Source organism: Rhizoctonia solani, chromosome 1, assembly GCF_016906535.1.
Source record: "Rhizoctonia solani chromosome 1, complete sequence".
Classification (NCBI taxonomy): Eukaryota; Fungi; Basidiomycota; class Agaricomycetes; order Cantharellales; family Ceratobasidiaceae; genus Rhizoctonia; species Rhizoctonia solani.
In genome coordinates this window covers 2,505,683-2,529,459 of record NC_057370.1, presented here as the reverse complement: position 1 = coordinate 2,529,459, position 23,777 = coordinate 2,505,683, and the positions used below count along the sequence as shown (strand labels likewise).

The 23,777-nt window shown below is 48.1% G+C and overlaps 8 protein-coding genes and 1 non-coding gene across 9 annotated transcripts; 4 read left to right on the top strand and 5 right to left on the bottom strand.

Moving 5' to 3' along the window:
* Nucleotides 1–430: 430 nt before the first annotated feature.
* Nucleotides 431–518, top strand: RhiXN_12353. Its single transcript has one exon. It is a non-coding gene; the product is annotated as a tRNA-Val (tRNA).
* Nucleotides 519–754: 236 nt separating this feature from the next.
* On the top strand, nucleotides 755–1,307 carry RhiXN_04338 (uncharacterized protein; the record flags this gene model as incomplete). The annotated part of the gene is made up of 3 exons (XM_043324155.1): nucleotides 755–773; nucleotides 824–1,157; nucleotides 1,208–1,307. 3 exons carry the CDS (start codon nucleotides 755–757, stop codon nucleotides 1,305–1,307), a joined length of 453 nt encoding a protein of 150 aa, XP_043176574.1.
* Nucleotides 1,308–1,408: 101 nt separating this feature from the next.
* Nucleotides 1,409–3,545, bottom strand: RhiXN_04337 (iron containing alcohol dehydrogenase family protein; the record flags this gene model as incomplete). Its single annotated transcript, XM_043324154.1, has 14 exons — nucleotides 1,409–1,476; nucleotides 1,527–1,691; nucleotides 1,742–1,893; nucleotides 1,972–2,054; nucleotides 2,100–2,172; nucleotides 2,229–2,431; nucleotides 2,485–2,673; nucleotides 2,759–2,810; nucleotides 2,864–2,908; nucleotides 2,962–3,092; nucleotides 3,142–3,192; nucleotides 3,243–3,278; nucleotides 3,330–3,374; nucleotides 3,426–3,545. 14 exons carry the CDS (start codon nucleotides 3,543–3,545, stop codon nucleotides 1,409–1,411), a joined length of 1,413 nt encoding a protein of 470 aa, XP_043176573.1.
* Nucleotides 3,546–3,980: 435 nt separating this feature from the next.
* RhiXN_04336 (uncharacterized protein) lies at nucleotides 3,981–4,855 on the bottom strand (the record flags this gene model as incomplete). Its single annotated transcript, XM_043324153.1, has 4 exons — nucleotides 3,981–4,056; nucleotides 4,112–4,169; nucleotides 4,224–4,323; nucleotides 4,454–4,855. The coding sequence occupies 4 exons, from the start codon at nucleotides 4,853–4,855 to the stop codon at nucleotides 3,981–3,983; spliced, it is 636 nt and encodes a 211-aa protein (XP_043176572.1).
* A 543-nt stretch (nucleotides 4,856–5,398) lies between these two features.
* Nucleotides 5,399–6,202, bottom strand: RhiXN_04335 (ribosomal protein L22p/L17e; the record flags this gene model as incomplete). The annotated part of the gene is made up of 4 exons (XM_043324152.1): nucleotides 5,399–5,634; nucleotides 5,702–5,909; nucleotides 5,957–6,125; nucleotides 6,177–6,202. The coding sequence occupies 4 exons, from the start codon at nucleotides 6,200–6,202 to the stop codon at nucleotides 5,399–5,401; spliced, it is 639 nt and encodes a 212-aa protein (XP_043176571.1).
* A 1,360-nt stretch (nucleotides 6,203–7,562) lies between these two features.
* RhiXN_04334 (uncharacterized protein) lies at nucleotides 7,563–9,374 on the top strand (the record flags this gene model as incomplete). The annotated part of the gene is made up of 1 exon (XM_043324151.1): nucleotides 7,563–9,374. One exon carries the CDS (start codon nucleotides 7,563–7,565, stop codon nucleotides 9,372–9,374), a length of 1,812 nt encoding a protein of 603 aa, XP_043176570.1.
* Nucleotides 9,375–12,049: 2,675 nt separating this feature from the next.
* RhiXN_04333 (pentatricopeptide repeat-containing protein 5, mitochondrial) lies at nucleotides 12,050–13,970 on the bottom strand (the record flags this gene model as incomplete). The annotated part of the gene is made up of 2 exons (XM_043324150.1): nucleotides 12,050–13,444; nucleotides 13,506–13,970. 2 exons carry the CDS (start codon nucleotides 13,968–13,970, stop codon nucleotides 12,050–12,052), a joined length of 1,860 nt encoding a protein of 619 aa, XP_043176569.1.
* Nucleotides 13,971–14,538: 568 nt separating this feature from the next.
* RhiXN_04332 (uncharacterized protein) lies at nucleotides 14,539–17,523 on the bottom strand (the record flags this gene model as incomplete). Its single annotated transcript, XM_043324149.1, has 5 exons — nucleotides 14,539–15,270; nucleotides 15,332–15,431; nucleotides 15,485–16,625; nucleotides 16,685–17,051; nucleotides 17,101–17,523. 5 exons carry the CDS (start codon nucleotides 17,521–17,523, stop codon nucleotides 14,539–14,541), a joined length of 2,763 nt encoding a protein of 920 aa, XP_043176568.1.
* A 1,466-nt stretch (nucleotides 17,524–18,989) lies between these two features.
* Nucleotides 18,990–23,773, top strand: RhiXN_04331 (Retrotransposable element Tf2 protein; the record flags this gene model as incomplete). The annotated part of the gene is made up of 2 exons (XM_043324148.1): nucleotides 18,990–20,314; nucleotides 20,422–23,773. 2 exons carry the CDS (start codon nucleotides 18,990–18,992, stop codon nucleotides 23,771–23,773), a joined length of 4,677 nt encoding a protein of 1,558 aa, XP_043176567.1.
* Nucleotides 23,774–23,777: the final 4 nt, after the last annotated feature.

The following is a 23,777-nucleotide window of genomic DNA, read 5'->3' as shown; positions in this document are numbered from 1 at the left end:
CGAGTACCAAGCAAGCGTATCCGTAGGCCAGTTTACAGGCCTTTCGTAAATGCTTTAGGCTCGATTTCTTTTCTCTAGTGATTGTTTGGTGGTTTTATCCACACGTGAGCCGCCACCCGCATGAACACTCGCTTCACTTAAACACCAGGAGTCGCGGCAACTCATTCTGGACTTGCCAATGCCACTGATGCAGACGCATACCATGCATCTGGGGTATGTGCGCGCATCATTCGCTGTCAATTTGGTCTAGGAACATATGAGTCAGGTTCCTGCTCCTGGTGGATTAATTACCAAAAACGCTGCCGACCGGACTGCGGTTTTATGGCAAGAAATGATTACATTTACTTGTTACCGTAGTACTCAAGGCTGTATTGTACCATTGTTTAGGCTTTTTTTACTTTGTATAAAATCTTTAAGAGACCATATGTAAGGCCGCCTGGTGTAGTTGGTTATCACGCATCCTTCACATAATTGGACGTGGTCGGATGAGGTCTTGAGTTCGAACCTCAAGGTGGTCAATCTTTTCTGACATCTTTTATGCGATGAGCTGATTTGCCTTATAAACGTACGCACGGGTCCAATAATCTCCTCCTAACGAACACTCACTCAAAAGGCAGTGATATATTCAACCCAAGCATCTTGGTTTGTAGTCCGACTTTCAAGCTCGCGTAGATGATGATGCCGAAATATTTGGACCCGCCCGTATACGTACTCGTCCCCACTGTATAGCCATCTGTTGATCTTAACAACCACAATGTCCATGTCGTCCTCAGGTAAGTAGATTTGATGCTTGATTTCAGCTGTTCCGTCAACACATCACCAGGTTCCTCTACTATCCACCCATTAAGCAACAACCCTTACCCTCAAAGCTATCGTTCCTCGTCTAAACGCTCATCCTCTTCCCAACCTGGCCGTCGTGTTTCCCAAGCATCTTCCAACAGCAGTAAGCGTCAGCGCACCGCACCTCCTGTCCGCCGAACGACTCCGCCCTCTACCCCCCGTTACGCACCGTCCTCAGCGCCTTCGACCCCGTTGCCTGTTCCTCCTCCAGATGAGAAGAAGCGTAGTCCTGTATCACCTGCTGTTTTGAGGTCGATTTTCGCTTCATCCAGGACGGCCAACGAGGAGCGCAGCATTTCACGGGTTGCTTTCTTCAGGTGGGTTATTTTGGTTGACCTGTGCGCCGAGAACCAACAAGTTTGTGTAGGTTTGTTGGCTTTATTCTCAGCTGCTTGGGTATTAGCGTATATGCTGCGCGTGGCAGGGGCATTAGAGCAGCAACAGGGTTGGGCCTCTCAATGCTCTAGCCACCGGAACGCACGTACACACATCACATTTCATTGTATTCTGACAGTCATACTACAACATGATTCGGGTCCTAAAAGCTTAACACAAAGCTTTGAATCTCCTAATAAGACATTGATCCCTCGATGATTCGAGTCAAGTGCTCTGCACCGTCCGATCCTGTCACATCGCCTGGAGCGCATTCAGTATAACCCACCATTAAGCAATCAGAAATGCCTCACCGATCCCAGGCGCGAGGTCCAAAACGCGACGCTGAGGGATTGTACCTTGGACGAGCATCTCAATGTCACTGTTTTTGTATCCTACAGCTTTCAGTCCACGTGGTACACCCAAATTATCCAAGAAGCGAGCAATTTGCTCAAACAAGAAATCGCCAACAGCGTCATCTGATAGGCTAGTCAGGATATGGGGGCCGTCGAAGGCCAAATGCACGTACCAGAAAGCCTCGAGATCGTCGAATCATTAACGCTGGTACCTGCAAAGATCGCAGCCGCCTCACGGTGCCTTTCTGGCGAAGAAGGTGAAGTAAAGCGGAACACTGTCGAGAATATGTTTAGGTAATGTTCTAAGGCTTGACTAGCGACTTGCCTGCAGGTCCAGTCAAAGCAACGCTGCGAAAGACGAAATTGAGTTACGTCTAGATTATATGATAAAACACACATTTACCTAACACCATGAGGAATAATGGGTTTGTCTACCACGTATCCAGGATGTTGCCACTTGGGACCGGTTTTGTTGAATCCGGAAATCTAAGCGAATCAACACTAATACCATACATTTGGCGCTCTACATACCGGATAGCTGATTCCATGACACAGGTGGACCCCCGCATTCCCGAACCCGATACCGGCGAACGAAGATGCGAGTCTGAGTGGCGGTGGAACAGATTAAGTAATATGGCGACGAAGCTAAACTGAACATACAGCATCTGACGCTTGGCCTCCCTGTCATCGCTGTTCTTCGCTACGCGCGGGAGGTACTTGACTGCTTGACGTAATGCCCATGTAGAGAACACATCACTAACATCATTTGAGCCTTGATATGCCGGTCGTAGAAGCGGGTTGGCAGGTCGAGGGGTGCGTTCGGTGTAAGGGATTGCCGTGTAGCTTTCCAAGGCGTGGAAAAGCTTGAGCCTTGGCCTCAGCATCCTTTAGTTTAGCAGTCCAGGCAAGTACTTACTACATCCAACCCAGAGCTTATATGAACTGTAGTAGGGCAACTATCAGTATTCAAAGTGTCGACTATTCCGAGTATAGGCTTGAGAGCACGGTTGGCGATTCCTGTTTTGAATTTCTTGGATGGAATATCCACAATGGCGGAACCGGTCGTTTCCGACCCAGTTCCAGCAGTAGTTGGAACTACATCAATCTGTAAGCATGAATTAACAAAATAAATGCGCTTTATTTACCTGCAATAAGCGGTCGCAATTTCTCAGAAATAGGCATCCCTTTACCAACTGGAGCGTTGATGAAATCAAACAGATCGCGTTTTTGTAAACGGTGAACCTTGAAATGATTTCAGATATATGTATTATTGAAGACTATCCAATAAGACTCACAGATTGGCCGCCTTGGCTGTATCGATCACACTCCCCCCTCCGACCCTACAATCGAAGGTCAATCAATATGACGTATACAAGGTACTGTCGATACGCACGCGAGGAAATGCGAAAAGTCGTGCTTTCTAGACCAAGCAATTGCATCGTTCCAGCTGGAATCAGTCGGCTCAACGACAACGCGCTCAAACACCTCGTAGTTGACTCCGTGTTGGTCGAGTGACTCAATTGTCTGCGATCTGTGAGTCAACGTGTCTACTTGGGTCATGTGAACCACTTACCATCTTCATAGGCAAGAGCTTCGCAAGATTGGAATCGGTAAATACGCCGACCTGTCAACAACCTGTGAATATGCAAAATCAGGAGCCATGTTCTAATATACCTTGGTAGCACCCAAGTTCTTAAGATCCATCCCAACCTTGTTTATGTAGCATTAGTACAAGGCAGACTACACTACAAGTAACCGGACCTCTTTCGTAACCCCTTCACCAAAACGTAAATTGGCCGCCGCAACCTAAATGACTCGCATTAGCCCATATACCATGAGAAAAATACAATAGCACACCTCGAATGCATATTCTTTTTCGGTTGGTAGGTCAATTGGCGTCGCGTACTTGCGCATACCGGATAACAAACTTCCCGGCGGGTGATGGTGTGCAGCATTCGCGCCATGGCATGGACACATAGTATGGCGACTCAGGTTAAGAAGGTTTTTAATAGATGCACGGCTAGCCTTTGGTGCCATCTTGTTTTATGTGCAGTGTACTCGTTCGAGGTATGGTCGTAGCTGGGCCAAGGTCGAATGAATGTGGGGGAGACGGCGCTTATTATACTTACGGGGTCCCGGCTCTGACCTTTACCCGGATCAATCTGTGGGGGTAAATGCTTGACTTCGATTGGCGGATTTATGATCGATTGAACCCACGTTGAAGGCAATTCAGGCCTCGCTTGGGGCCCCGAATAGCACCCATGGTGCAATATTGTGAAATTCATTGGCCCAACCATGTCATGAGTCAAGCATTTCTGAATTTAATGCAAATGTTATAATAAAACCAAGAAATATGTACACCACCAAACAAGCTAATAATACAGCACGAAATCATCCTATAACTAGGCCAGCTCAGAAATTGGCATCATCGTCACCATAGCTATGAAAAGTAATGGCTACACAATTCTGAGGATACTCTTGAGTAACACTGTGTGGAGTTTCTTAGTATCAGTTTCGCCAAAAAAGTAACCACTTGAACTTACTTGAAATCAACATAGATTCCATATGATCCCTTCATATCGCGGCAAGAGTGAAACAATCCTAATTATTAGGAGTAAGCGTTTATAATCCAAGGGGCAAGCTATACGAGCGCACCATGGTTTGTCCACTCTCCTTGTTCAAAGTGTAGGGTAGTGTCATGCCATTGCCATCGCCCGCCAATACCACGGCGCTTCTCTTCAAGGAATAATTGAAGCTTTGGTACGATGTGTGAGCCGTGAGTCTCAGTAACGTTTACAACGTTTGCATAAAGCACGGAGGTCTTTGAAAAGGATCTCATGGGTGAACACCACGTTTGAAATGCAGGGGATATACTTGCCACGTACTTCGTTGTTAAGCTGGTATAGTGCACCACCTTTGATATGGAACGTAGGAGCGTAGTGTTTTAGTCCGAGAGAAGCAGGCCCCGGTCTCCCTGTTCTGGTGTCAGTATCGATGATAGACAATGCATATACTTTGAAATGGATCAACTCGCCTTGGTTTACCTCGTTTACGCCAATAACAGGTTGGAGGTAAAGATTCCCGATGAATTGATACAAGCCCAAGGCCCTGATCACATCTCCTCCCGTAAATCTTGTTTGACCGCTAGAAAATCCGTAGTTTATCCCTCCGCCCTGCGAGCCATAAATCGCGGCCATCGCGTTCATACTCTTCTGGCCAGCGGTTGGAACGCCTACAACAGCAAACGCAAATACGAGCACCGATGCAGCAGTTGCAGCAAATTTCATCTTGTGGATCAGGGATATAACTCTACCGTGAATACGAGCTAGATGTGGGAGGCTGATGAAGGACGTCTGGTCAGGTCGGCTGAACTACCTTTTTAAACTCAGAGAGACCTAGCCATCCCATATGGGCATCGTCAAGCGGTATTCCATATATGCAATACCATTCTCCGAGGTATTCAGCTAAAGGGATAGCACCTGTGTCACGCGAATACAATAGTGTCCAAAGAAGCCCCGCTACGTAACCGAATATCGGCGCTTCCATTAAGCGTGGTGAACGTCTCGTCCGAGATTACCGCGCTGTTGGGTAATAGTTCCAAAGCCTATCTCAGTCAAAATTGAAGGTCGTAAGACAGCGGAGCACGTTCCTTGGTCGTCGTCTCAGACACTACTCCGCATTCTGTCTGATTCGGGCCTTGATACTTGGGCACGCATCACGTGATTGATTCACGAGCGGAACTCGATACTGTCCGCTAAAGTGGAATAAAATCATAATACCCGTTATATTGATAGGCAGTGTACAGATAACACGTAGCAGGAGTTACATGTCTACCATGCCCAGCCTGGACCCGGATTCCTGATGGGCTTGTCCTCTCGTACAAAACCTGCTCCGACAATCCTACCGAGCTTATATTTTCGTTGCTGTTCCAGGATCTCGGCATGAGTCTTTCCCTCCTTCAAGACAACAGACATCCGTGCAGAGGGATGGTGTTTCCTTCCGATCCGACCACGCCCTTTCGGGTCCACGCGCTGGAGGTAATCCCCTTTGCTCACCCACGCCTCCGCTATTACATTATGCGCGCACATCAGTAAGATGGATTTACGCTCCCAGAGTCCAGTTAATATACTCACCGACAACAAGTTTATTCCGAGCAAGTCCCTTGTACATTTCGGCGTGGTCTCGTGCGAGGCACAAAGTGCTCTTTATTCGTCGAGCTGCCCGTTTGTCGCTGAATTCCATTTGAAGGATGGCAGAGTCGATGGGCTTGCCAGAAATTTGATTCGCGAGCAAATTAAGCTTGCGCCGAGATATCTTAAATACTGCGGTCGAGTATTTATGCTGAGAACAACATTAGTTGGCGCCTGATATCCATAATTGAGACATACCTGTGTATGTGTCTTGAGAGGGGCGGCTGCTTGCCTTTCAATAGTGTCGAACAAGTTGGCATTGTTTTCTTCTTTGGGGGGTTCGGTGGGCTTCTGGTCCTCCGCGGTGTCGTCTTTCCTCAAGAAATTACCACGAAAAATATCTGAGAAAGACGGCATAAAAGACACTCTGTAAAAGTAAGTTAGAATAATTTAAGGTGACTTCAGTCTATTCGCTCACCCTCGTTGGGTCACCGTGGTGTACATTACAGGATAGGTGGGAATAGTCGTCCTCTGTGTGGTAATACGCAGAGCATTTTTGCAGGCTTGAGATAGCATGTATGAGCGTTTTTATTTATTTGTGGTCAGTTGTTCAATTACCGGATGCTAAAGACATGCTGCCTGTCACTCGGCTGCCTATGTAGATCAGGCTTTAGTCGATGCAAGGATTGTTCCGGCGCTTAAACTGGATAGTTACATAACATTTCCAGGGTCCCGAGCACAGTATCTACACGACAGCAACTTGCCAGACACGACCGAGGTCATATAAATTTAGAGTACTCGGGGTCATTTTGGGAGTCGTGCTACTTCATATCAAGATTACGCATCTCTGAAAGATTCTCTCTACTTGTTATCGTACAATAATTCGGTTAGAAACATTCGGATATGGTGCTGGGACTAGGAACAATATTCTACGTGTCGTTACTGTTAATCAACGCGGTTGCTGTCCTTAACGAGGAGAGGTTCCTGGCAAGGAGTGAGCAACCTTCGATGCAACCGTAACTTCTACGTTGACAATATTTTGCATATTGTAGTTGGTTGGTCATCCGTCGGACAGCAACCAGGTCAACAGTACAGCCAGTACGATCGCACAGGTTACGGTGAAGGAGGGTCTGACGTCAAATCAAAAATGATAAACCTGATCGGAGCAGTGCGAACACTGCTACGGAGTGAGTCTCATTTACTATTATGAAGCTATGTGCTCAACAATTTGCGTAGTTCCACTTATCGTTGTAAACATTTTCGTTATTTTGTACGAGCTGGCTTGGGGTTAACACAGTCTCCTTGATTGTCAATGATTCACCAACTCACCCAACAGCCAAGCACACTATGGTTCGGCCATTAAGCTATTCTTTGTGAGCTTTTAATAACCACATCATCCAACTCTTGAGCTTCTCAAAATTGCTGTCACATTGTCAATGCACTCGAATTTAACATATTTTGTGAGGCGAGCGCTTCGGATATGTCACGTGAAGTCGGGATTTGTTTATCTATCAGTGAAATTTGGTTCCACATTTCGGACTCGGCGCCCCTATCCGCCTTACTGTCATTTCTTCACTTATCGAAACATATTACGATATTTTGATACTTTTAAATAATTAATTGTCCCGTTGAGCTTGGAACTTGGCTTTAGGTGGTTGGAACCCCGTACCGGCCAAGGTCAGTAATGAACCTTTTCTTATGATCCATAGCTTATGCAGATCCTACCGCTCCAAGAAAGATGGCGCATAAATGCCTTGCTTTTATTTCAATCATGTGTATTTTTTCTACGACCAATGGATACATAAGGGCCCGCGACCGATTTCAGCAACAACCCCGTGGATTGAATCGATTGGAGGTATCTCGTATGTCTCTGCGTCCTCGTCAGACGTCTATCGCACCTGCACCACAGCTCAGTTTCCGTACTTCTCTTGCGCCTCAGTCAACCAGCCTCGATTATTGGTGGCCATATGGACCGAATGGAGTCAATCCTACAACCACTGATACTCCTGTTTCGACCAGTACCGCTGAAATGGAAACGGCTGATTTTGGAGACGAGTTGCCCACAAGAACTACAAGTTTGAGCTCAATTACAGTCGTTCCTTCTTCAACATCCCACAAATCGCCCTCTTCTAGCACGAAAATTGATGAAACAATCAACGACAGTCCGAGCAAAGAAACGGGGATTACTGGACCAATAACTTCCGGGGATGACACATTCAACGTTGTGACACTTCTGCCCCTGTTTATAATCCTGGCTGTACTGGTTATTGCCACCCTAGTAGGGTGGACCTATGGAAGATGTATCAATCGTTGCAGACGTGGTGGAGAACCAGACCCAGAAGGACTGGATATCGGTGGAAAACCATATGAGGGCGTCAGCTATGAACATGATACAATCGGAGCATTGCGATCAATCGGAGTCAGCTGGGTGGATGCATCCCGCATACACAGTCGATCTAGCATGGGCTCTGGCGGCTACTACCCTATCCAAGAAGTCTCTGTTAATGGGGAGGCAGGGGCATCACTGAATTGCATCTCCGACGAGCGGGGAGCTCGAAGTTGGTTTCAATCACTGTCCGGACGAAGTCGTAGTATTAACTTGCCCAGTGGAGAGAGTGTCCTTAATCCCCCGTCGACATATTGGACTCACGTTCATCAGTGGCCTGCTGGTGAAATTCAAACCCAGGACTCTAGCTCTGGTTTTCATCCATTGCCTACTCATATGCAATCTCCAAAAACATTACGAATGGTTGTTGCGTCACCCACCACTGGATCAACCTTTCCTTCGCCAATATCAAGTTTCCGATCAACCCCACTTCTCTCAGCCTCTCGGCATGTATCTCTTCGTAGGAACATCGCAGACAAGGTTAAGGCAGACGATAGCAGTAAACTCGCGATGACTGGGGGGTTATTGGATACCTTCAGGAATATTAACCAGGAAGGGAGCCAACGTACATCGTTATATGAAGATCCAGCTGAGCTCAAAGGTGGAGTCTATACGCGATGCGTCGGTCGTCGCTACAAGTCGTCGGATATTGGTTCTAATTCCTCAGCATGGTCCCCTGATCCAGAAAGGCACCATGAACGAATGCACAGACTCCGTATTGCTGCAGAAGCTCCACATCGCGTGACACCTGTTTCAGAATTTTCGCTAGACTCACTAGGGCCCCAGAATACCAAACATCCTCTTCCACCGGCTCCTGCGGTATTGCTCTCTCCGCCTCTTCAGCCTCACTTGTTTTTTACCCGGACTAACTCTGATGATTCGGGGTGCGATGCAGCCTCCAAAAATGCTATTGCTAAGCCTAATTTCACTCGCCGCGATTCGAGCGGGAATCCGAGCAGGCGCTCCAAGAGAATCAATGTCAGCAACGATGATTCGTTCGGACCGCGCCTTCCACCAGACCCAACAAACCCTCGTATACGGAAAGGGAAGGTTCGCGCTCACGGACCGATAGAGTCTACAGAAACATTGCCTCTGAGCCCTGAACTAAGGGGGGCTGCGATGACGAAACTCAACAAGATTGTCAGGTCGCATTGGAGTATCCGTAATTTGGACGGGGTACCACTGAGTCCAACATTTTATGGGGCGCTCACTCCACTCGTGGGCCATGCATATTCAGAAGACGAATTTAACCAAACAAACATCGAAGCAACTCTACTTGCTAAACCCTAAGCGGTGAATACATTGGCTCAGATGGCGTACTTAGGCGCATTTTCTTTGTACTTTATGTTTCATTAATTAATATCATCTACATTACCCCATGTCTAAGGCTGAAATCCGAGGAGTAGAGTGGCGTAGTGTAACATATGTCGTGGCACACTGAACCATGCGCATAGTACAAAGTGACACCGAACCAAGTAAAAATTTACCACAAGGCAAAACTTTACCAGAATCGTGATAGGCAATCAAGGAACAAGAACGCTTCTGGCCGATTGCACTTGCTGATACGCAGCACCAGGAGGGCGAAGGCGACTCATTGAAGCCAGAGGGACCTAAACCGGGGTCTCCTGTAGTAGGCGAGTTTCGTTTGCGCTTTAAAAACATATAGTAAGCCATAATGCCAATTCCGAGGACGAGCAGCGTGGTACTGACAACAAGTAGGCTCAAAAAGATTTCAGCATGTCGCATTAAACGATTAAGCATGATCGCAGAAGCGGAGACCATGGATAGCCCAAACACCAATCCCGAGGATCCCCGTCCGTTAGATATGTTGTTTGCCGTATTTGCCAATCCGTCACGAATTCTATGAAATTCTTGTGACGAAGTGGTCCTGTCCGTGATCGAAAGAAGCTTGATGCATGGGTTACACATAGTGGTACTGTGATCGTCTTCAAAGTCACCAAGATCGTACAGACATTAGACGTTGCGCAGAAATATATTGCCCAATAAAATATGAGACTTTGCCGCCCCGCCGGGAAGCACTGGGGTATGAAGGTCCCATAGCAAGTGGTGGTGTCGTTGGAAAACAACGAAGTGGGAAATTATATCTAAGGGGTGAATCGGGAAACGACGACCGCTTATTGTAAGTCCCAAGTTTACTTCTTCCCTGCAAGGCACTACCCATTGGCCCAGCACCGAGGAAAAGGTAGCGCCAAGGATCGACGACTACACATTCTTGCAAAATTCTTCAGATGCATACGAGTAACTGGTGCCGCTGTAATCTAGCATCAGTAAACCATGATAAAAATGGTCTATGATATTAATGAAGTACCTGTCAAGCAAGGCCACGCTCAACAAAAATCGTCTGTTTCTCCAAAAGGACCACTTAACTCTAGAGATATCTGGAGTAAACATCTCCAAACATCTCCAGCGTCCTCTGGAGCACCCCAGAGCTAAGTCGCCTCATTGGAGAACCCTGGAGAACTTCGGAGAAAATGGAGATTCAATTGAACGGCTTTCCCCCTGGTGCCACAGACACAACACTGTGTAACGTGTGCGGGATGGCGCCTGTGGTATCATAGCCATCGATAGTACTGACCAACGAGTAGGGTTAATTCTGGGCCAAGTAGGTATAGCTTCCGTCACCGGTTTCTGCTTCATATTCTGGTTCCAATTTACCCGATGGTAAATGAGCCCTCAGTATCCGTATCTGACTCGTGCTCTGGTCTCTCAAACAGAAAAGCAATAAAGTTTGGTGTCTTGGGGTTCTGAGAAAAGATGTTGTATAATAGTGGTCTTCTCCACGAGTTCAAGTTACCAGTGCTATTGACGAGATGGTCCATGATCGAGAGCGAATTTAGCTCAAGCCCGAGCGATCCATCTGCACCCTAGTCCAGGTTAGAATTGTCTGTCGATTTTGCCAGTGTGAAAGCTTGTGATTAAACGCTAAATCTAGAGCGAAAGTTCAGAGTTCACACTGGGATGAACATAGTGGATTAATGGCACCCAACATGTGATATATTTGCCTGGGAAATAGTACCAGTGTCCCACCTAGCACTATAAGTGATACTTCCTAATATTTCCTAAGGAGAATTAGTTAGCCAATCGTTACCAGATTTTTAGCTTTGATTTACCGATGATAAACTCCCTGGGTTCTGGCTACTTCTAATCCAAAGGTGTCACTGCTAATTGTGTCACTGTATACCATGTACTTTGTATTGAGAGGAATAAGCATGTTATATCTTCGTACCTGCGGCTAGAAATTCTGTAGTTGTGGTTATGTAAACAATGTCGCACATAGATGCTAGGTCGGTATCATTGCTCTTGATAGCAACCGCGTTAAAAGATGTGGATATACGAAAAAAGCTGTTGGGTTAATTAATCGCAAATGAGCTCCGCGTTTTGTGCATAGAGTCCCGGATAGACGTTCGAAAAGTTGACATTCGCGATTCTTGTACGATACGAGCTCCGAGTAGTGTAAGCAATATGAATCATTGCGCCATTTGGGGAAAAAAAAGCCTTTGAAATAGTGAGTCTTCCAAACGACTCGCGTCAGGTGCTTAGTGTAGTTCTACAGAGATGTTGTCACCACGAAGCGGCACATGGTGGTTGCGGCTCTGATGCTACTTCCGTACTTGGTCAGATCGCCCTCTTACGAGAAGTAGGCCGTTCCCGGACCCCAGGACCATCGGCTGCTCCACTGTACACGCTCAAGCACCCAAAATACAGCCCCAGTCGCTGAATTCGATAATACAATTCGAGAGCCATCAAATCTGTGCATCAGTTACACGACTTGGTCAACTGCAGCCCAGTTATCCCACTTCAGACCCCAGGAGTGCCCTTGTTGAAGCAAACTGGTTGAATATCTCCTTCTAATGTAAATGCGAGTATAGATATGACAGGACTGCGGTTGTATATAAACATAAGGAGTAGAGATTAAGTAATGTACACACTTAATATATTTGAATTCAAAGATAAGCTTCATATTGTGCTGAAACATCGGCGGGAACTCGCGTTCGTAGTTCTTTAAGTCGATAGCCCAAATCGTTGAACCCAGGAATGGTCTTTAGTCCTTCAAATTCGTTCAATATCTTCTTTACTAGGTCCCCCAATGCGTTCCGAAAAACAAGTCGTCTTTCTGCTTTCACAGGGTTATCCTCGGCATATTTTGGTTGCATCGCGTTCGGGTTCTTTGGCCATAAATTCACAACGTAATAAACCGCATCCAACGCTTGGCGAAGTTGTCGCTCGTGTAGTTGTTTATTAGGAGGCTTCAAGACGTACGTAATTTTCAGCACTAGGTAGATAGTCTCTGGATCTATGATGCGCTTGCTATTCACCGTACTAGCCAATCGCTTGGTCAGAGTTTTGGCAGCACTCCAGTCTTGTGCATCGAGGCAACCTCTAAGTGCCATGGACCAAGAGCTGCCCCCAGGCATAACATCAAGCCCCCCAGGAAGGGCACCCTCGCGGATCATCCAATCAATTGTTCTAATAACCTGGCGCGTATCACCCAAAGATATATACGTCTTAATTAAATGATTCATGGCGCCGGCATTGACAAGGTAGCGCTGTGGGTGCTCGGGAGCAGTTAGAACGTCCAGGAAATGACGGGTCAGGTCAGGCCGTTTAGCAGCATTGCAGACGGACAATGCTACATCAAGTAGCCGAAAATTGAGCTTCAAAGCTTTACTCGTTTTGGACGGTGCCGGCGCACTCGGGGCGCGTAAGTTTAAATACTTGTCGATGATTTCCAGGGCCAAGTCAAGCTCTGGTTTTCCCCCATGCTGAAGAGCCCTAAGTGCTGCAACAACCAGATGAGAGTCTACTGGAAAGGGGCACCGCTCAAGTGCCCGAAGGAGCAGGCGCCAAAGTAGTCTAGCATCCTGCGCATTCTGAATCTTGATATCACTGCTGGGAGTAGGAGCAACCGTATCGATTCCATTAGGATCGAAATTAGCGGATATGTCATTGGCAGAAACTGCGTCTTCGGAAGTGGCCCCGTCCAAGGTATTGGTAGATGTTGTGGTACGCTTGTGGAAGGCAACGAACATATTTGTGAATACAAATTGGTTCGGAGCGAGCGGGCCTTCGGTTTCGAGATCATAAAATACGTCCCATATTGACTGATAGAGTTTTGCATTGCCTAGAACACTGATATATGCGGCTGCAGGGGGCACCCAGGTGATAGCATTGATAGCATTTTCAGTCCGTGCGGATGCAGCTAGGTTACTCCAATCCTTGTAGAGTTTATGGATACGTTCCAATTGAATTGCGGTAAGATTTTTAGGCTTCGCATGCGCATAGGCTGACATGAATGACGTGTAGGTCGATATTGTGGGCACAATGTGTCGCCTCTTCATCTGAGCCCAAGCATAACGGTCAGGTTCTAATTACGACAAGTCCCGCTCTGTTGCTACGTACTTGCTGGTATAGCGTATAGGCATAATTATATCTTTCTTCGGATAGTGCGTGATGGATAATTGTGTTCCACGCAGTCGCTCCTTGCAAAGCTGCAGGGGCTCCCACACATACTTCGACAGCTTGATCGAGCTTCCCAGCTTGACACAGGTTCCTGACCTTGACGGCAATGTGAACTTCACGAGCCGGACCTGTATCTTTGGGGGATCGAGGATGCATAGGTTTTGTACGAATGCTGTGGCTAAAGTTAACGGGTCCCTTCTTAACAGGCAATAGGGGACTGCTTTCCGGAGGTTTAGATATAAAGGTGGTCGCATTGACAGGCCCACTAGAAGTTTTGTGCGAAATAGCCAAAGAGAGAATCTGACCAGTTGAGCCAAAGCCTCTAGAAGGAACAGAGAGATTGGGAAAACGGAACGAAACTTTTGACAAAGTTCCGAGAGGATAACGAGATGATCGAGAGTACATTGGAGAGTCCTGTTTAAGTTGGTAGCGATACTCCTAATTTTATGTTTGAAATAAAGGATACCCAAAAGCTGTTACGACTCGTGAATCTATTGAGAATAATTTGAGGCTGCGAAGGAAAAATAATGTGTCACGTGGTCAAATCTGGAACCGATTATCCCTTGCTGGTTTGATTGCAATTGATCCGATCGTCACATGTACGTGCATATAAGGTTTCATTCCCGAAATATTGTTTTGAAAGTATTCGATGGAGTAGTATATCTTAGGGGTAAACTTAAATTTCGACGAAACAATCCCTGGGACTATGCCAGTTAGCCAGGCCCAAATTTTCGGAAAGAAATCATGGACAAAGCGGTAGGCTCGTGACCAGCCCCTACGGAAACTATAAGACAGTGTTACCGTAGGGGCTGGGATAACTCTCTAAGCGTTCCGGCGAACCCTGACATATGTAAGCAGAGATGTACGGTTATCTCGGGATAGCTTTACCGGTCTAGGCACCTTAGAATCAGCTGATGCGTGGAAGTCACAATCGTCACATAATGTGTATTAGGCAATAAAGAATCATGTAACACTACAGCTCATCAATGAGACTGTCGTTGTCACTATCAAGCTCGCCGCATGCAGCGGGCTCTTCTTCCTCAGATTCGCTTGGATCACCAAACGCATTGAAGACTTCGTTTCCAAGTTCAAATTCTAGACTAAACGCCTCTTGCCTAAACTCCTCGTCCTCGCCTTCTTCGGATTCCGACTCCTCTGCTTCAGTTTTGGAGTCGCTGTGTTCGCCTTGATCTTCAACCCCTAACTCGGAGCTATCACTCTGAGCTTTGCTAACGTGCATACTCTCCCACTCGTCTTCGCTTTTGCCTTCAGTGCCGTTCATGTTCTCGTGCTCGTGTGTGTCCGAGGTTTCCATTGTGGATTGAAAATGCTCCCACTGCGTTGACACTGGCATGAGCTTACGGCGCTTCTGAAGCCGCTCGAGCTCTCGATTAAATTTTGCAATCGGTCCGTCAGTGCCGTGAACGAGTTGGCGCATCCCCTCGGTTATCATGTCAACTATGGGTGGTCCATCGGCATCGGCTCTAGACCGTCCAGGTTTGATGGTGTGTATTTCATTGGTGGTAAAACTGCGTATTAATGTATCTATTGAACGGGATAGATCAGCCTGAGCGTGCTTGGCGCCTTGATCATCACCCAGGGTTCGCTGGAACTCTCTTGCGAGTCGGCGAAGGAAGTCGACGCACGGAGAGATGTGGGCCAACCACTCCCATGAGGCACCACTTCCGTGTGCTTTGTACATATTCTGTCGCATATTCGAAGCTTGAATTAAATTAATTAGGCTGAATCAAAATCGTAATGTTTACCTTGATCCAAAAAATGAGATGTTCTTGAACTAGATCTAGTTCAACGTGTGAATTCGGGTTCCCGGTTGGATTGAGGAGCCAGTTATTGAGTATAATATCCCTTGAAGTAATTAATGTCGGCCTTGGAGGCAGAATACCCGAGCACTGACTTACCGAAGTGGTTGCGGCCATACATGGGTTAAATTATGAATCAAGTAAAGCATCTCCTGCGCGTACTTGGATCGACCATTAGCACGGAATGCAAGAGCCCATAGCTTCAGCGATATGAGAGCCCTTCCGGAGTCTCCGGCCTTGATTGCCGCAGTGTATGCCTGAAGTTCTAGTGCATCTCGTATGAATAAACTGGAGTCCTCAAATATAGCGTCGCCGGCATCAGACCCCTCGCCTCCGGCCTTCCGAGCTTGCCGGAGATGGTAAACCTTTTGAGTACTAGCATGCTCCTGGTATAGGTCTTGGGCGTACCGTCTCAGCTGGCGAAACGAGCACGTCGGAGGATCTTCAGAATCCTGAGAGTCGAGCAAAGAGAGTTGGTTCGCTAGGGCCGACAAGCTTGTGTTTCCGGAGACAAGTTGAAAACAATGCAGAATGCGAGCATAGAGCGATACCTGAATCAAGTCACGAGCAGTGTGAAAGGGCGTTGGTGTAGGAATAGGCTTTTGATGGAGTATTGTGTTTTGAAATGCAAGAGACGTTGGATTACGGCTGGAGTTTGAGTGCCCAAGGTGCGTCTCCAAAATTCCCTGCGTCTGAGCCATCTTCAAGTGGAATAAGCCGATTATGGGGACGAGCCATTCAAACGACTCATAGCTGGATTCATGCCCTATTCGGTTTTTGGCGATCGTACGGAGCCGTGACACTGTAAGTTGATCGCCAGCAAGTATGCGAACGAATTGTGCGAACTCAAGGGTTGAAGTGTCCAAGCCTAGTTCCTTAAATAGCGTTTGGCAGATCTCGATATTTCCTTTGATCGTGGCTTCGTCGAGTTCCATTGTTGGCATAGGATATATACGATCGTGATGAACTTCTCGTTTGATTTCTGACAAGGGTAGGATTTCATCCAACAGCAAGCGGTAGCGCTGAAACTCGTGGCCACCGTATGTCACAATAATATCAAGTATTGTATACTCGATACATTTGAGGTGAAGGCTTGATTCCTTGTGCGTCAGTTGAATGTCATCCAATGTTAGTCCACGAGCGTTGATAAATTTAGCATTAAGGTCCAACACCTTCATATCTTCGGGGCTTGCTTTAAAGAGCTCAAATGCTGTAGCGCATGTGCCGCTTTCGAGCGTGTCTAGCGAGAATTGTATCATTTACCAAATGAAATATTACAAGCAAAGAGACAACCTTTACCTTTTTTCCCAATAGCTACTTGTTCCGACCTAAAGTATATATTTATATTGTTGTATACAACTGCCATCGGGCGCTCTGCTGCAATTTCGCGTAGCATCTGTCGGCATGCTTGCGAGAGGTTGAACAGAGTTCCAGCTTTACGTTGCTTGACCGCAGTCACGCATCCTGGAGTATTTTCAACATTGGCAGCAAAGTTTGGGCGAGCTATGAGTTTGGAATAACTAGTTGAATTCCCGTAGCTTGAGATCACAGAGATGCCTTGTCGCGAGACTCCAGATGCATATAAGAAAAGGCTCGATAGCGATTGAAATTTGTTGTTTAGTTGGTTGTACTCCTGGAGGAGCGATAATGCTGCAACAGACACAACCTAAAACCCTCTTTGAGTAAAGCGAATACAATATTAAGTATGCGCGCACCTTCTCTTTACGGCTTTTTCCCATTTCAGTAAGCGTCTTCTTCTGCTTTGACAATGTGCAAACGGCCTTTAGGACTGACATTGTAGTTGCGCAATGTAGATTTAGTTGTTTTGTAATGTTCTGAAGTCCAAACTCATTTGTCTGAATAGGAAGGTCCCCCGGGGCTAGACGCAAGAATCCTTCCTTGGTAGCTCGCCGAGACTCGCGCTTCATTAACCGGGAGACTAGGTCAATTGCAAAGTCCTTGACAAGTTGTTGCCCAGAGCAAGTTGCGCCATCGCTAGTCCAAAGGCGCATAAGTTTAGAAAAGTTCTCTGGGCAATGCCAGAATTGCTCTGCACGAAAGCGACCGGGATTATGCGCTGGGTCAAACGCAAAGACCAGTAAGTCGCCCCAATCAAGACTGTGTTGATTGAGACTCATTGATACGTTCCTTACTATGGCTTCTAATGTCTCTAATTGATTCTGTGCTGCTAATTTGTTTTCATAAGACATCCTGGCCTTTTGGAGCTCTTCGGCTTGCTCCATTTCTCTTTGCGCGGCCGCTTGCCTTTCTTCGGCCTTTCTCTTGAAAGTTGCCGCCCGCCTTTCTTGTCCTCTTTTGCATGAACTAGATTGTGGTAATATAGCTTTGTTTCTCAAGGGAGTTACGGGATTGACAGTGCCGAGTGTTGGATGAACTAAAGCCTGCGGCGGGAGCGCGGATGGCTCGCATTGTAGATCAATTCCATTCTTGGAAGGTCAGCGCCAGGGTTGTGGACACAAACATTATATAACGTACTAAATTTGTCCTGTCCAATTCTGTTGGTCCTTGTTGTAGACACAGTTGATACCAGGGAATTTATTCCCATTTTCTCGATTTTAAACGAAGACAAACGGACGACATTTTCAATCACGTGACATCGGCGCTTATATCATACGCTAAGCGCCGAGCCACGTCCCCATCCGCGCTTATCTCAGCACACGTAGCCACCTCCACCTGATGACATCATTATGACACGTCAGTGACACGTATGCATGAGTAAGACCGACTGCGGAGCGGGGTTCTTATTTGATACGGTATTTGATATAATGTAATTGTAAATAGCTTGTCTGTAGAATATATAAGGAGGCCAACCGACCATGGTAACACCCAGGTTGATTACCTCTTGTTGCACTACACACATTGTACGAGGCCTTACAGCCGGTAACCACTTAGATACACGCCTTAAGCGTCGCCCTCACTGTACTTAGGTAGCTCGTCGACGCCTTACAGCGTCTTGTCGCCTTAGTTAGTTAGCTCGTCGTCGTAGGTAGACCCCTCGCCGCCTTACACGGTTTTACTTAGTTCTATACGGCCTCAAGCGCCCGCTACCTCGACGCCCCTTAAGGACGTCTAGGACACTAGGTAATCAACCTTAAGTCGGTTGCAAACCGTGCCCACCAAAGCACACCCACTTAGCCACAACAAACGAGAAGACCCCCTGTACTAGCACGAGGGAAAACAGGTGATCGAGCTCGCCTTTTGCTGTCAATAATCAAACCAGCGTTGGCTCCACCTAGTACCGAATTGCTATAAGGCAGACGGGTTCTAATCGTCCGCATACCCACGGTTGCCGCACCTGTTACCAGCGACCTCAGACAGCAGATACACCCGCTTGCAGAGACGAGACCCTACATTACGCCCGCCCACGGCTGTAATTAGCGGCACTTACTGTCCAACGCTAGGTTGTTTGACGCAGAGGTTTAGCGTTCGCGTAACAAAGCGCTCATAAGTCCTGATATAGGCACTACCTGGCTACACAGCCCTCACTCCCCCTTACTCGCCCACCATTACCTCGCGCACTCCCACTCGCTCCTCCTCCCGTGCTTCTTCCCACGCTGGCCGCTCCTACCCGCCAACACATACCATGGCAACCCGTTCCCGGCCAGCCTCTCGAACCCGCTCCCCAATCGATCAAGGGGAGCTGGGACCCCAACTTCCGGCAACCCCCTATGTCAAAATCGGGGAAGTCTCCCTCAAGCGAATTACAAGCCTCCTCCTTGGCCTCCTCGGCCAAGTTGAGCACCTCAAGCGGAAAGTGGAAGAAGTCCAAGAAGCAGGGGTTGAGGCCTGTACCAACCTTGAGAACATCTCTCAAGCCGTCGATACTGTCAAGGATGGGCTTAGAAGCCTCCAACTCCACGGGCCCCGGACCCCAGAGGACACAAAACCCCCGGCCGTGGAAGCAACGCCACGCCCCTTACCAAAAGTCAACCCTGTTGGATTGACTAGTCGGGTCTCGTTCTGGCCCGAACCATCTAGAGGGCTCCCCTCCTTTGCCCAACCCACTCCTGTCCAAGCAGTGCCCCCGCGAGTCCCATCTCCCCCTCCATCTCCGCGTCTCCAATCCCCGATCGGGACAGCTGCCCCTCCTCTTCCGGCTCCAGTCGCCACCTATCCCGCTCCGGTCAAGGTTGACCACCCCGACGCCTACACAGGCAAAATAGGGAGCGAAGCAAAGCAGTGGCTGACCCGGATGTTGGCCTGGACCCGCCTCAATTCACGGATGTTCCCCACCGACCAAGAGGTACTATCCTTCCTCTTGATGAACATGAAGGATACCGCTGGGGCCTGGGCCCACCCTCACCTTGACCAACTTGGCTCACATCGGGCCATCATTCAAACGGTTGAAGGATTCAAAACGGAGTTCTTGGCAGCATTTGGCGACCCTGACGCCACAAGGGCCGCTGAGCGGAAAATTACAACGCTTACTCAATCCGGCACATGCGCGGATTACATCACGAAGTTCAGAACCTTAGCCATGGAACTGGACTGGAACAACGCGGCCCTCCAAGGCCAGTTTGCCTGCGGCCTTCACTGGGAAGTCAGCCGCCAAATCGCAACCCGCGAGCACCGGCCCCGCACCCTTCTCGAGCTGCAAAATGCAGCACTCGTCATCGACAATGCTCTCCGCAAAGAGCGCGCTAGCCACCCACCGAGGGACAATAAGTCTAGCAAACCATCTAACCCCGCAAGGGGGACGAGTACCGGTCAAACAACTACCGGTTCGAAGAAACTCTCCGATGACCCTAACTTTGTGTCGGAAGAGGAACGCAACCGCCGTTGCGCTGCAGGCGCCTGTATCAAGTGCGGTAAGATGGGTCACAAGTTCGCGGAATGCCGCACAGGCTGGAAGGCTACCCCTATTGAGGACAAGGGGAAGGCCAAGGAAACCGCCAAAATTGGCAAAGAGTCTGGACCCGAATCGGGAAAAGACTAAGGGTACCTGCTGCCGCGCGCAAGGACCCCAAGGACTCTGGTTGTTTTGAATTCTGTAATATATTGAACAGTATCAATAGAAATGCCCCACTTTTTACAATCCCAATTCAACCAGAGAAAGGAGCAGAAACATTAGAAGTCCTGATTGATTCAGGCGCCACATCCTCATTCCTCCACCCACGCACCGCCGAGACTTTACGTCTTCCCCTAATAGATCTCCCTCATCCCTGTACCGTTACTATGCTCGATGGGTCGAGCCCCCAGGCAGGCAAAATCTGGAAGAAGGCCAACCTAACCTTCTCCTTTGATGGCAAGAAAATGACTGAGACCTTCCTTATCTGCAATACAGGGTCTCACGCCGCCATCTTGGGATTGAAGTGGCTAGACGCCCACAACCCAGAAATTGATTGGAACCAACGTACCCTCTCCTTTCCTCATGCCCCACCAGAACACGTGGCCATTGCCGAAGAGGAGGAAGCTGACAAGAACCCCCTTGAAGGAGTACCCTCCGAGTACCATCAATACGCCAAGGTATTCGGAGAAGAAGAATTCAATAAGCTTCCCCCCCACAGGCACTATGATATCGGCATTGAACTCACCAAAGAAGGACCCCTCAATTCTCCCCTTTATAGTATGACAGACGCTGAGTCCGCCACACTCAAGGGCTGGCTCAGGGATGAGTTGAAAGCAGGAAAGATCCGCCCAAGCAAATCTTCCATCAGTTCCCCCGTAATGTTTGTCCCCAAAAAGGATGGTTCCCGTCGCTTGGTTGTTGACTACCGCCGCCTCAACAACCGGACAAAGAAAAATGTATACCCGCTACCCTGTCCAGATGATCTTATGGCCCAACTCCGTGGCGCCAAAATCTTCACCAAGCTAGACCTAAGATGGGGGTACAACAATGTCCGAGTTAAGGAGGGCGATGAATGGAAAACTGCGTTCCGCACCAAGTATGGCTTGTACGAATCCTTAGTCATGACATTTGGCCTCACCAATGCTCCCGCTGCCTTTCAACACTTTATGAACGAGTTGTTTAAAGACCTATTAGATGTATGCGTCATCATTTACCTCGATGACATCCTGATCTACTCAAAGGACGACGCATCACACACACAACACGTTCATGAGGTCCTAAAACGGTTAATGGATAATCAACTGTTCTGCAAGGCATCCAAGTGTACATTCCACGTTACCTCTGTGGAATACCTGGGAATCATTGTCTCCAATAAAGGATTTAGTCTGGATAAGCTCAAAATCCAGGCGGTACAGGAATGGCCGATACCCACTAAAGTCAAGGAAGTCCAATCATTCCTAGGGTTTGCTAATTTCCTTCGCCGATTTGTCGCCAACTTCAGCCACATGGCTAGGCCATTACACAACCTAGTCAAGAAGGATACACCTTGGAGATGGGACACAAAGGAACAGGAAGCATTCCAAGGACTAAAAGATGCCATTACCAACGCCCCTGTACTTTGTCACGCCGACCCCACCAAGCCCTACTTCCTAGAAACGGATGCTTCTGGTGCAGCCTTAGGTTCCATTCTTAGCCAACGACAGGAAGACGGCCGTTTACACCCACTAGGGTTCCTATCTGAGTCCTTCAAGGGTGCCGAACAAAATTATGACACCCACGACAAGGAACTCCTGGCTATCATCCGGTCGTTTGAATATTGGCGCATCTTCTTGGAAGGGACCCTGCACCCCGTAACCGTCTTCACTGACCATTGGAACTTGGAATACTGGAAGGAGTCTAGAACCTTCAATTGCCGCCATGCACGCTGGCACCTCCTCCTGGCCGGATACAACTTCCAAATTGTGTATCGCCCGGGCAAACAGTCCGGCAAACCAGATGCCTTATCCCGGCGATCAGACCACGCCAATGTCCCACCTGCCGCCCAGACCATGCTCCCAGACCCTATCTTTGCCAACGTCGCACTAGTCCTACCAGAAAAGGAGTTACAACAGCGTATAGAGTCAAGTCTGGATCAAGACGAGTCCCTTGAAGAAATCCTACAGTTCCTGCAGAATGAATCCAAAGCACCTCCATCCATCAAACAAGCATTCAAGGACTATCAAATGGAAGCAGGGTTACTCTTCTACCAAGGGCGGATTGTGGTCCCTGACGTTGGGACCCTACGTACGGATTTACTCCAAATCTTCCACGACAGCCCATTGGCAGGGCACCCAGGCAGGCAACGGACCCTGGAGCTAATCTCACGCAATTACTATTGGCCAGGCATACGCGCGGACACATACTGGCACGTAGACTCCTGCAAAACCTGCCAAAGGATTAGGAAACCCAAATACGCGTCAATCCCACCACAGCCGCTAGAACTCCCAGTACGCCCATGGCAACACATTTCCTACAATATGATTGTTGATCTACCAAAGGACGGGGCCTACGACTCCATACTAGTTATTGTGGATAGCTTTACCAAGTACGTCATATTGGTAGAATGTTCCAAGAAACTAAAAGCCCCCGAACTGGCGGAACTGTTCTTACGACACGTCTGGAAAAAGTACGGAATGCTGGAGAAGACAATCTCAGACTGCGGAAGAGTGTTCAATAACAAGTTTTTGAAAGCGTTGTACCAACGACTAGGCATAGACCCGCACTTCTCCTCCGCTTACCACCCCCAGAGCGATGGGCAGACAGAACGGGTGAACCCCTCCGTAGAACACTTCCTAAGAGCATACTCCGGTACTAATCAAAGGGACTGGGTCAAATGGTTACCAATGGCAGAATTCGCCTACAATAACGCAGTGCATAGTGCCACAGGGAAGTCACCTTTCAAAGCGCTCCACGGATGGGAACCAACCTTAACCCCTTCCAACATTCCTACGGACGTGCCAGAGGCCGATGAACTAGCGGAAGCCATGGAAGCACAATGGAGAGAAGTTGAATCCGCCCTCCGGCAGTCTAAACAACGAATGGTAGCCGGAGAACACGGAAGCCCAACAGAGTTTGAGGTCGGAGAAGAAGTATGGCTTGATGCGAAGAACGTTAAACTCAAAACCTTAAGCCCCAAGCTAACGGAACAACGCTTAGGACCATTCAAAGTCATGGAAAAAATCTCCGACCGCGCTTACAGGCTAGAACTCCCACCAACCATGCGCATCCATAACGTATTTTACGTAGGGTTATTGTCTAAGGTCAGAAGGGACAACAAACGGGCCTTCAAGAACCGTCCACCACCAGTCACTGTGGATGGGGAAGAAGAATATGAGGTTGAAGGAATAACAGATGCGGAGGAACGCAACGGAAAATGGTTCTTCCGGGTCAAATGGAAGGGCTATGGCCCCAAGGAGAACACATGGGAACCCCGAGAGAACCTAAAAAATGCGGGGAAAATTTTGAAAAAATACGAGGAAGACATGAGAAAGAAGGCCCTCGGCGCTGCCAAGGCCCTTAAGGGGGGGGCAGTGTCGTAGACAC